The 12,451-nt window shown below is 32.5% G+C and overlaps 1 protein-coding gene across 1 annotated transcript; it reads right to left on the bottom strand.

The window, feature by feature from the left end:
- Positions 1-3,014: 3,014 nt before the first annotated feature.
- LOC131842372 (uncharacterized) lies at positions 3,015-5,734 on the bottom strand. Its single transcript, XM_059190913.1, has 2 exons — positions 5,635-5,734; positions 3,015-3,187 (listed from the first exon to the last, which is right to left on the bottom strand). The coding sequence occupies exons 1-2, from the start codon at positions 5,732-5,734 to the stop codon at positions 3,015-3,017; spliced, it is 273 nt and encodes a 90-aa protein (XP_059046896.1).
- Between the last annotated feature and the right edge of the window lie 6,717 nt (positions 5,735-12,451).

Raw genomic sequence — 12,451 nt, 5'->3', positions numbered from 1 at the left:
AAGAGAAAAAACAACAGGTTTTAATGATCTATTATTTTATAAAAATAGGAAATTCTAACGCCGCCGTAAATATACAAGTTACGTAGAATAAGAATACGTAAAACACCGCTTTATACTCTCAATCTCGCTAGCTAGCTTAACAACTGATATAAATAAATACTTAAATACATTTTTTGAAATTATATTAAATAATCTAAAAAATAATGCAATCATTTACCTTTTTCTCTCAAGACTCGTTCCTGTAATGCCAATTTCAGTTTTTCAATTTCCGAGGAAAGCAAGCCCGCAGATAAAGCAGGACCAAATATCATTAGGAGGGTCTCTATCGATGACATGAACTCAATCACATAAGTATGATAATTATTCTGAAAATTTCACAACATGTACATTGAACGCAAATAAAAAAGGGGTAATCTATATGGACGCACGAATATTTTTTTCGATGCCAATATACAATCTGCTGTCTACTTCTCCGATTACTTCATTTAAATCATGTAATGTAACGTCATTAAATTCTCTTATAGTCTTTTTTTCTTCTCTTATGCTGTCATTTCGATATTTTTACGCAAAATCTATATTAATATTGTATAAATCGTTAAACCATGGTGGGATTTGTTTATTGTTTAGTTCTCAAAAATTAAAATCTCTTAAGTTACAATACTTACCATTACTATATTGTTGTTCACATAGATCTCTTTTACGGTGTAATAGACGGATATCATCACATTTGGCATACTAAATATTAGGGCCAATGTAAACTGCAACAGAATGTGGTATATTAAGAAAAATTACTACAGTAGCTTCTGCTATAGTTCCAGAAATAATGATCATGTGATCATCACAATCATCATATTCATCATCATCATCATCATCATTTCCTAATCCTTGATGCACAATTTTATATTGAATTATCAGAAGTCAAAATAGATTATGTAAATAAAGATTAAAGTATATTGCTACAAGCCATACTTTCTTCACTCTTGTTGATATTAATGAATTTCAACTCACAATTAATCCAAATATCTTCATGCCCTTCTCAGTTGAATCTATCATCAACTTGTAAATGTACTGACAGGAAATCGTATTACCAGGAACATTGTTTATGAGACAAATCATTTTTCTTATTCGACAACAAACGCTATAATACACAAACCCGTTTACAACCAATGTCGTGTTGATAGCTATCAGAGGTAATAGAAATATTGCTACACTTATTACATTCTTAAAACTTTCAATGCCGTATGAATAAACAAATGTAATAGAATGTACAATTCTATATAGTGTGATTATAATCCATACAAATATGATTTTAATGTCAATTCTATATGAAGCTGTATCGGTTTTTAGTTCTTTGTCTATGGCATGTAAATTATATTGAAGATCGCAGAACGTGTCTGTTTTATAGAACGTCAGTACAACCACACAAGATAGATAATGTAAAGTGAATAGAATGAACCAAATTGGTATAACATAATCCCAATTATATAATGTATAAATATAAGCACTTGCGATTATCAAGGATTGCGCTAATGAAAAGATTTTCAAGCAAATTCTTGTTGTGGACGACCGGATGTTTGTGAAACCGAAATCTATTGCAAATATTATGTGTATGATTCTGAAGAAGTAGACCATTTTCTTTGATAGTCTATTGTCATTTTTCGGCTTAAGTAGATTTATATCAAAGGTTTTTATGTTTGTGTTAGCCATTATCTTAACGTGTGTTGTAAGTTTGGCCGTATTAGTCACAGAACTAAGTGATAGCGGGACATTGAAGGCGTATCAATTTGTTTAATGTATTGTATTCTATTATCTAATATTATCTATCAATAAATTGATTGCTTTAAGCCATGTATTTGTATATTACTTATTAAATATTTATACTCAACATTATTTCAGACGTCATTGACATGTTTACTATCTGTCTTCTGAACTACACAGGTCATAGGGTCGTAAGGTCATCTGGGTATTACTAAAAATAATGTACAATTTCAATTTCAGCGTAGATTTTTTTTTAATGCATATATGTAAACATTATAGTCCTTTTTAATTAGAATATAAGATTTGTAATAACAATAATAATAGAATTAATAAAAATAATAATCCTGAACAATTCACGCACCACTAACTGGACCGAAACTAAGCAGAGTTTGTATTATAGGTACTAAACAACAGATTCAAATATTTAAATACACTTTTTATAAATACTTACTTATTACATAGAAAACACCCAGAGCAGTATGCAATAAACACATAAATACATTTTTTGTGTGAGGAATCGAACCCGCTACCAAAGCAGTATGCCAAACCGCTAGACCGGTGAGATAGAGTTGTATGTAGGGATAGATAATGATACCACGGAATTTCTAGTACTGCTTTATTTAATATGTAAATATATTTAATATAGCATCCCTAAAGTACATACTTAGGGGGAGGTATAAGGGTGTGGCCCTTACATTTCCTCCTTGCATATAAAAACAATAGAAATATTACAATTTTACTTTTTTAAACATTATACTATTAGACTATGATATATATAACTTAGTTTTTTATACACAAAATATTTATTTTAATATATAGCATACAAACTAGCTTGCGGCTCACCTGATGGTAAGTGATTACCGCCGCCCATGAGCACCCGCAACACCAGGGGAATAGCAAGTACGTTGTCAGCCTTTTAAAAAGGAATAAGCTCTTTTCTTGAAGGTTTCAATATCGTATCGGTTCGGAAATACCAATTTTATTTTATACTAACTACCCGGTTTCGCACGGGTGTGCATGTATTATACACATAAACCTTCCTCTTGAATATCACTCTATCTATTAAAAAAAACTCTTCAAAATCTGTTGTATAGTTTTAAAGATTTAAGCCTATATAGGAACGGACAGACAGCGAGTTTAGTTTCATACTATGTACTAAATTTCCTCTTTAATTATTTTGATATTAGGTATCATATCTAACAACAACATACTAAAATATTGTAAATTTTATTGCAAAATTACTTATAGAGATATAATTACTGATATATATGTGTAAACTGTATAATAACTATTAAATAAGTAACGCAAATGTTAAGTATAGCCACGGGTAATGACCAGTCGATCGTCAGCACTTTGCAGGCAGTGAATTTGAACGGCCGAGCGTCTACGTAGCAGATGAATCTCAATATGTCCTTAGATTCTTTTTCCTCTGAAATAAAAAAAAATAGAATAGAATAGAATTTTTTCTTCAGTCGTTCACTCTTGGCAGAGTGGTCGTGGCTTTCATGATGGTATATTTTGTGATATGGTATCGTTGTGGTCCTTGGCGAAAGAGCTCCTTACAATTTGCCTCCACCTGGTACGGTTTCTGGCTGCACGAGAACATTATACCATGGACTGAATAGAATAGAATAGAAAATCATTTATTCAAATAAACTTAATTTAAGCACTTTTGAATAGTCATAACAATTTTTTTTTATCTACCGCTCGATCGGAAAGCTGTCTCATCACAAGAAGAACGAGCAAGAAACTTGTGAGTTGCTCTTTTAAATAATCCATGTAAGATTACATTTACAAGTCGAAACGTGTGAATACAAACTACCAACCAGCCCTAATTTATTTGGGTTAAATATAAATATACAATAAGATTAAATCAGTCGTAGTGATAAGAGCAGACCAGTCCCAACAAGCAGCACTCGCTCACGAGTATGACGGATGAGCCAGGAGGGCAAGGGAATTGTCAGTAATGTGAACTGATGATCATATCGTTGGTTGGAGGTCAACCTGACACGGTACATTACCGTGTCAGTTTGACCTCCACGCGGTTCCCCCTGGAAACCATCGTGGTAAACTCTTGGTTAATTTGTCACACGATGGGCTAAGTGACCTAACTCATGCTCATCTTATCATCTTCCACTGGTGCCCCGCCAGCGTAAACCATTAGCGCAGGTGGGTGCATCATTCCATTATCATCAATAAAAAAAAACGGATGAGCCAGCCATCACTGCGCTCGACCATTTTTTGGGGAGCCCAATGACCTCGATACAAATATATAAAGTTTAATTTTTTTATGTCTTTGGAGTAGTACATAAGAATAAATAATAATTATAATACCAAGAAGTCTTATCAAACACGTAGACACGTTGCAAATCCCCTCCTCTACAATAGACCTATTACAAAAAGCCGTCATTCTCAACACATGCCGTATTGTACGGAAATTTCTATCGTCATCACATGTATCGTCCTCATATAACTTTTAGACTCATCAGACTTGGGTAAGGCCGCGTGTTTGAACGTACTACTCCCTTAAAAATGGAGATATATAAAATATATAAATAATATAATATTAATTTAAAAGTAATGTTAGCATTCTGTACTTCTTCTCTATATAAAGTTCTGTCTTTATATAGAGAAGAAGTGCAGAAAGTAGTGGTATGATGATGCGGCTCGAATGATAGATGGTAGATTACGGGGTGATTAAATGATAGATTTTGCTTATAGTCTTCAATTTAATGGGTAAATACTGTGATAAATTACAATTTTGGTGGAGTGAACAAATATACGTTAGATCGATCGGTTGATTTTTTAAGTTTGGTCCTTACTTTGCGTATTTAAAATTGGATGGGTGTGCGGTCCAATCAGAACGCTCCCTTTGTATTGCGTTTTGTTACTGCTTGGTACGCGACAAGTAGATATGATTGACTCAAGAGGAAGGTTTAGGCTATATATACATCCTACTATGTGAAAGATGATAAGATAAGAAAGGGAGTAAATAACGAGATGACTGCGGACAGGGATGAATGGAAGAGAAAAACATATTACGCCGACCACACATAAATGGGATAAGGAAGAAGCAGTTGATGATACATCCTACTACTGAGCACACACGGGCAAAGCCGCAGGCGGAGACTAGTAAAGTATAAATTACATACACCTCCATCCGCGTAGTTTTCGTAAAAACATCTACAAAGTCTTTGCTTTTGCCTAAAATAACAAATTTGGAGAGTCCTTCTTGTAACAGTTCTAATTTTGAATGGAATATTTTTCTAAATTCAAATGGCAATGCGGTTGCTCTTAGTGGCCAGTACTATCGATGCTGTTAAGCAAAATATGCAGTCAACGATCCACTTGGCACACGATAGAGATGCCTGGAGAATATTGGATAGACGAAGCATTCCTGGTGGTTAGGTTAGTTCTTTGTCCATTCCACAAGACTAAGGAATGGACAAAGAAGAAGAAGAATATAATAAAGAATATTATCGAACGCCCTTTGGTTTAGTAAGTGTGCCGAGTAATATAATAATAATAATCTCAGGACAATTCACACAGTGCTATCTAGTCCCAAGTTAAGCTAGCTAAAGCTTGTGTTATGGGTACTAGATAACTGATACAGATACATAGAGATATTTTTTTTCGTAAATACATACATATTATACATAGAAAACACCCAGACCGATACAAACAATTATACTCATGAATACAAATGTTTGTACCGTGCGAGGAATCGAACCCGCGACCATCGGACGTAAAGCGGTGTGCTAGACCGCTAGACCACCGAGGTCGTCATACAGGACCTACTTTTTAGATAGTGTTCGAAATACAAATAAAAACTGTAATGTTTGACAATATGTAGTCTATAATAAATTGTAAACTTACTCTTTTCAGCCAGTAACTTTTCGTGTAGTATTACTTTTAATTTAAACCATTGCGAGGAGAGTAACCCGGCGGAGACTGTCGGCGCGGAGACCAGAAACATGGTTTCGATACTTGAAAAAAATAATACACCCCACTTTCCTATGTGAAGCTGAAAACAGAAGTATTTATTAGTAAATAGATATATTAAGTCCTGGATAGCCAATAAAACTAGTGGACTGTGTTAATAGATATAATATAAAAACTGTTATGAAATACAGATAGATGCACATTATGCTACGTTTACATTCAGCCGCTTCCCCTGCCACTCGCGCTGCCGGAAATATTTCCGGGCACCAATGAGCGAGAGAGCTGAATGTAAAAACACGCTGCCAGTCCTTTGACTCGCGCACGAAAAACCGACATTCGAGGGAGCGCCGGGCAGCGCGAGTGGCAGCGCCGATGGCATGGGAAGTGTTTCCACTCTCGCGCTGCTCACTTCCCTGCCTACTGGGGCTGAGTGTAAATTGGGCATAAAAAGAATGGTGGGATGATTTAGTAAGCCGGTAAGTGTCGGTGCCGATCAGACAAGAAGTGCCGGTGTCCGCCACCGGCCGCAGTTCCCGATGCGCAGCACCGCCCACGCAGCCCGCGAAGCGGTGTGCTGGGTACGTAGACAGATATAAAGTATTTAACTAATTGTTAATGTGAGTTTAAATTAAAATATTAATAAACGATATTTAAAAAAACCATTATCATTTGATTCAAAATTTTAAGAAAAATTACGAGTAGTAAATAAACTTTTAGAAAAGTCGTCAACGCAGATAAATCATTTTTTAATTCATTCCACATTTCACGAAAAAACACAAACAGTAAATACAACAGCCAAGCAGCTTGCTTTGTAAGCTATGTTTCGGTTGAATAAGATAAGACATTATAGGATAAAATTTAGCCTCCGGAATAGCAACGCATGAGTGGATCCAGGGTGTCACCTGATGACATCAAAAAAATATCCTATATGATGTACACGGCAACGGGTATCACTAACCTGCTTACTTACCATTCAAATAAAAAGTAACAAAATTTCAAATCGTCCGGATATCAAAATCATTTACATTCCTGTAAACATGTAGCTAAACAAATTAGCTACATCTTTTGGCGACTGATACAATTCTTTGATACTTACCGAATGATCAGTGAACAATTCACGAAAGTCTTTTAAAGTTGAGAAAACGGATACCATCAATATTGGAATTGTGAACATCAACGCGAGGGAAAACTGCAAGAAAAACGTGACGAAAGACATTATTAGAAACTAGCTTCGTTCGCATGGAATTTAACTATATTTTTCTAAAATAAAAGTATAGTAGTAAGTAATAAAAGTATTTTCTAAAATAACGTAACAGACAAGTTGTGCTCGTGTGTCTAACAATAAATTTATTAAGACCCGATTATTAAGTTCTGGTTGGTTATATTACATTACTTATATTAGTCCATACAATATATACTTACCAAAACTCCAAAAGTCTTCATGACTTTCTCAGTGGATTCAATCATCAACTTATAAAGGTAATGACTGGTAATAATATCAGATTCTTTGTTTACAAACAAAATCAATTGTTTCATGCGACAATAAACAGAGTAAAACACGAAGAAAAACATAATGAGTGTAATATTCAAACTCAAAAGTGGCACGAAGAATAGTAAGAAATTTATTAATGATGTAAAGCAGTATTCGGGAAAATAATAACAATATACAGTGGATAATGTAAGTCTAGATGTAACAGTTAGCAACGTAGCAAGAATAATTTTCACGTCAATATGGTATGATGCACTGTCGACTTTCAATTCTTCATCAATTGCAAGTAACTCGTATTGATATGTACAGAACGTACTGTCTTTTGAAAATATCAATGTTACAAAATAAGAAGTATATTGTAATAAATATATTGAATACCAATATCTATATTTATCCGTAAGCGTAAAATGAAATGATGTAATACAAATTGTTATTATGACTGCACCATACAATATCGTGTATGACTTTATAAGTGTTACTGATTTAGATAATTGAAAGAAACCAAAGTCGAGAGCGAATATAAGTTGTAAAGTTTTGAAGAAATAATTCATTGAATTGGATATTTTGTTTTCAGAATGCTGTTTGAGGAATTTAATTTGTGGAGTTACAGGTAACATGATCTATGTTTCTTTGGTATACAGCCAACCGTGAGAATTTGCGACACCGGAGAAATTACAGGTTCCTGTCGACTTCAGAAAATCATATGACCTTTTCTTGAAGAATCGAATAATAGTACTTAATGCGTTATTAATAAGTAATAAATTCCAATGGATTTCTTTCTCATTATCTATATATTATATATGTAAAAGTTTTGTAAAATAAAAAAGGTTTTTTTTTATAATAAATTTAAATTCCAAATTGTGTTATTTATGAGTATCCTATCCAAAAGAGTATCCTATCCAAAATGTTAAAGAAACAAATATTTTGGGTACGTCGATGAAATCAATACCAGAAATTAATTTCATTCGAATATCCATTAATAATTCATGAATAATTTGATGAGTACTTCCATATATTATGATTAACATATTTCAATTTTTCAAATGTCAAATCTATTATTCAATACAAATTTGAAACTTAGCACACACATAATAGAATTCATTAATCAATGACAATATAAAGTGCAATATGAATAACCAAAACCGAAATTGAAATTTTGAAGTGAACGTGAAGCTGAGTTCCTTGTCAGTTCTTCTCAGCTCGAAAGCACTCCGAACTGATGATAGGTTTGACATATCATAAGAGTCTGTAATAGACCGACATGAATAAAGATATTTTAATTTGATTTGATTTGAACACTAAGACAAAATTTTTCTTTATAACTGAAAGCTATTTTCTATATAACACATTCCATGGATCGATTCCTTTCAAGATGCAATCATTTGTATGCATGAAAATGTTTGTTTTCTATATATTGTATATATATGTATATAATATTTACAAAAAATATGTATATAATATTCCTAGTAGTTGTCCAGTACCCAATACAGCAAGTTCTGCTTAGCTTCAGACTAAATTGTCCAGAATTAGTAGTAAGCTAATTCTTATGCACATGGAATTAAAATATATAAATAATTCTAAAATAAACTAGTCTAAATGATTTCTTATAGCATAGATTAGAACAAACTGACAGACAAAATTTATTAAATGATTTTTTGAAATAAGTACTATTCATATGCATTTAGTGAAAAGTTGTTAACTTGAAATTACAAACAGACACAGAAATAAAATTTTATCTATTTGTATATATTACATTATCAAAACCTCCTGCCATTCTACTAATTCTACCATATCTACCATTCTACCAAGTCTACCATTCTACCAATACTACCATAATATACAACCTCAAAGATTAAAACCATAAACTTTCAGGTATACAAATACAAACCAAACTAGACTCGAACCGGCTACATGTCTTGACACTAATTAAGTATATCTTCATTAGCTCACTGAGTAATTACTGACATCTGTACACAAAACCACTTATTACAATTAGGTGTAAGACACAAGCTGAAGCGTGTAAGGAATTATAGAAATAGAAATAATATTTATTCAAATAAACTTAATATAAGCACTTTGAAATAGTCATATTTTTTTATTGCACCACTTCGCAGATTCATACCAAAAAGTACTCTATTAATATTAATATATAAAGTTTATTTTGCCTATTATATAATGTAATATTTAAGGAGGAAATTGAATATATTATTAATTATTAGTAATGTGGACTAATAACCCCATGTACCATGTCAGATTAACCTCCACGAGGGGGGGAGGGGGGAGGGGGAAGGGGATTGTGAATAATGTGGATTAAAATCTTTATCATATTATAAATTGTTTTTAAAACATCAAACAACACTTGTCACAGCTTTAAGAATATGTTCCAGACATTATTCATTCAAATTAAATCAAAATTCATTCATATTAATGTAGTAATATTTTTTCCCTACCGTACAGTTCAGTGTACAGATTCAATTGAGATTCACCTAGCAACCGGCAACAAATCACAGATTCAACTGGCAAGAAACTGATTGACCTTTTTTTTATTATAGCTAGTTTTTTTACACTGTCAACTTATGGAGGATTACATTACATTAAATTCATTTGCATAAACCGAATTCCACCAACTGCGAAACACGCAATACTTTAGAAGATCTGCATCACATATTAATGGAAAATGTCTGACATATACTTACTAAAAGGGAACTGTATATAAAAATATTGAACTCAATTTGATTGATGTTGGTATATATCACGGGATATGTGATCCTGTCGATATCCTGTATCTCATCATCATCATCATCACAGATATCATCCTGTATCATCGCCACCAAATTTTTTTGATTAATTGTATAGTAGAAGATAATATTTGGAATAAGGTACGATGGGACTGACATTATCATATTATGATAAAATCCCTTAATAAATTTAAGAATTTTTTTTTCCGCTATCGCTTTTAATTTACGTCATATTAATGGTGGATATCAATATATAAGTAAACACAATGCAAATCTATTATTGACAGCAGTAATCAGCGCATCTGACACGCTTCCATGATTAGTTTACTATCCGGCAACTATATATTATATCTAATTAAAAATGAATTACATAAAAGTTATAATCTTCTTGGACAATTCACACAGCGCCATCTAAACCTAAGCTAAGCAGAGCGTATATTATGGGTACTGGATAAGTGACAGATATACTTAAATGCATTTATAAATACATACATAATGTATATAGAAAGTAAGTTTTAAGATAATTAAAGAATGAAAGATCTTTTCAAGTGTAATGTCAAACTTATATAGACTACTCTCTATAATACTAGTTTATCAAATCAAATCAAATCAAAAGTCATTTATTCAAGTAGGACAGTTTAGTCGCTTATGAACTACATTTTTTTTGTATCATATTTTTTCCTAACATCCAATTCAGTATATAGATTCAATTAAGAAAAACTGTCATGAAACTCAATAGAATTTTTATTTAAAGCCAGTTTATTTAGATTTTATACTTATATAGGTGTCTACATTAAATGAAAATCCCATGCTTGAATAACTATTGCGTATTTACGTTTATCATTTCATTTTAGATGTTTATACTGTCCTATCATAAACTCTAGCCAGAGGTATATTGCCGCTTGTCTAATTTCATTTGGCAGACCAGGCTAATCGAGACACGTCCAAGCTTGATGTGACTCTAGTCCGTTTCATTTTGAATTCACAAAACTCATGTTGATTTAATACCTACATTGTTTGAATTTATAATTTTTACATATACTATGCAAATATGACCATCATAAGTAGAGTAAGCAGCAAATTATTTAATTAGTATTATATAATATACATAATTCCAATTGTATATGAATTTTATATTGTACGTATCATGGAGGCCACAACAGAGGTTGGAGAAAAGAGCATTTTACATAAAATATTTAACTTTAATAAGAATTACAAATAATATTTATAATTAATGAAACATAAGTGACAGTACGCTCCTCGGTGGATGAATGAAGTGTAATGAATATTGGTCAGGTGACCTATCTCCCCATTGTTATCTTTGTATATCCTATAGGTCAGCTTAATAGGTATGGATGATGGCATTCTATTGGATTTACATAGTATTAACTAGATAACATTATAAATAAAACAATACTTGCAGTTGATAATCACTTTCTTATATTTTCAACAGTATTTTACTAAATCATTTCTACACGTCCGTTCGTAACGCTTGCAATCTTAATAATCGCATCGCAATTGTAGAATAGAAGAATAAAAAGCTGGGAGGTAGCTCCCAGTTTTTAAATAATCAATACACTTACTTTTACTTTCACAATGCAATTAGATAAATGGCTAATAATAACGATAAAAAAGCGTACTACCCTCAGGAAATTAAAATAGAACAATTATAGTAATCATGAATAACTGTTGATAACATATATCTTAACTCTATTCAATGCCCCATTCAGAGGCGAAACTCGTATCGCAATATAGTGTAGACTCAATAATGGTCGGAATTTGATCACCAATAGAGAGAAGGTCGTAACACTTCCAGTAGCGATGGTCAGGTTTTCGCATAGAATACTTATGGTCTCACACATGCTAATGGTGGAGGAATTAAAAAAAATTATGTAAATCCATTAAGTAATAAGATGGCAATTTCTGATGACTAGGTACTAGTTACCCTGTAAATTAATTGACACATTTCACCTTATAATCAGTTAAAAAAGGAAACTGTTGTAGGCAGAATATCTGATACAGACATATTAGACTACTTAGTATATAATCTATTTCTAATATATCTGCGTAAACTGTACAATAACGATGAGGTAGGTGACACAGATGTTGAGTATGACGACAGGCAGCGTCCAGTCGATCGGAAGAATTTGGCATACTGTAAACTTGAACGGACGGGCTTCTATATAGCGAATGAATCTCAGTATGTCCTTTGATACTTTTTGATCTGAAATATCCGAAGAGAAGAAATAAGAATTGTAAATAATCCTCATGCTTTATAATTTACCGAAGCACATAAACGTATTTACCTCAAAACCTTAGTTGCACTGGGAAAACTTTCTTTCTCTTTTCTTTCATTGTAATTTTTACTAAGAAACTTAAAGACTAATTATTTAATAACAGAGTAACATACTCGGCACTTTAAATCTATAGATTTAAAGGATCTAGGCTTTGAATAAAATTTTATACCAAATATCTGGAGATCTTTGGGGGAGGCCTTTGTTTAGCAGTGACAGACAGGACGTCT

This window comes from Achroia grisella, unplaced genomic scaffold (genome assembly GCF_030625045.1).
Source record: "Achroia grisella isolate CSIRO2021 unplaced genomic scaffold, CSIRO_AGI_Agris_v1 utg2167, whole genome shotgun sequence".
NCBI lineage: Eukaryota > Metazoa > Arthropoda > Insecta > Lepidoptera > Pyralidae > Achroia > Achroia grisella.
This window is presented reverse-complemented; position numbering and strand designations above follow the sequence as displayed.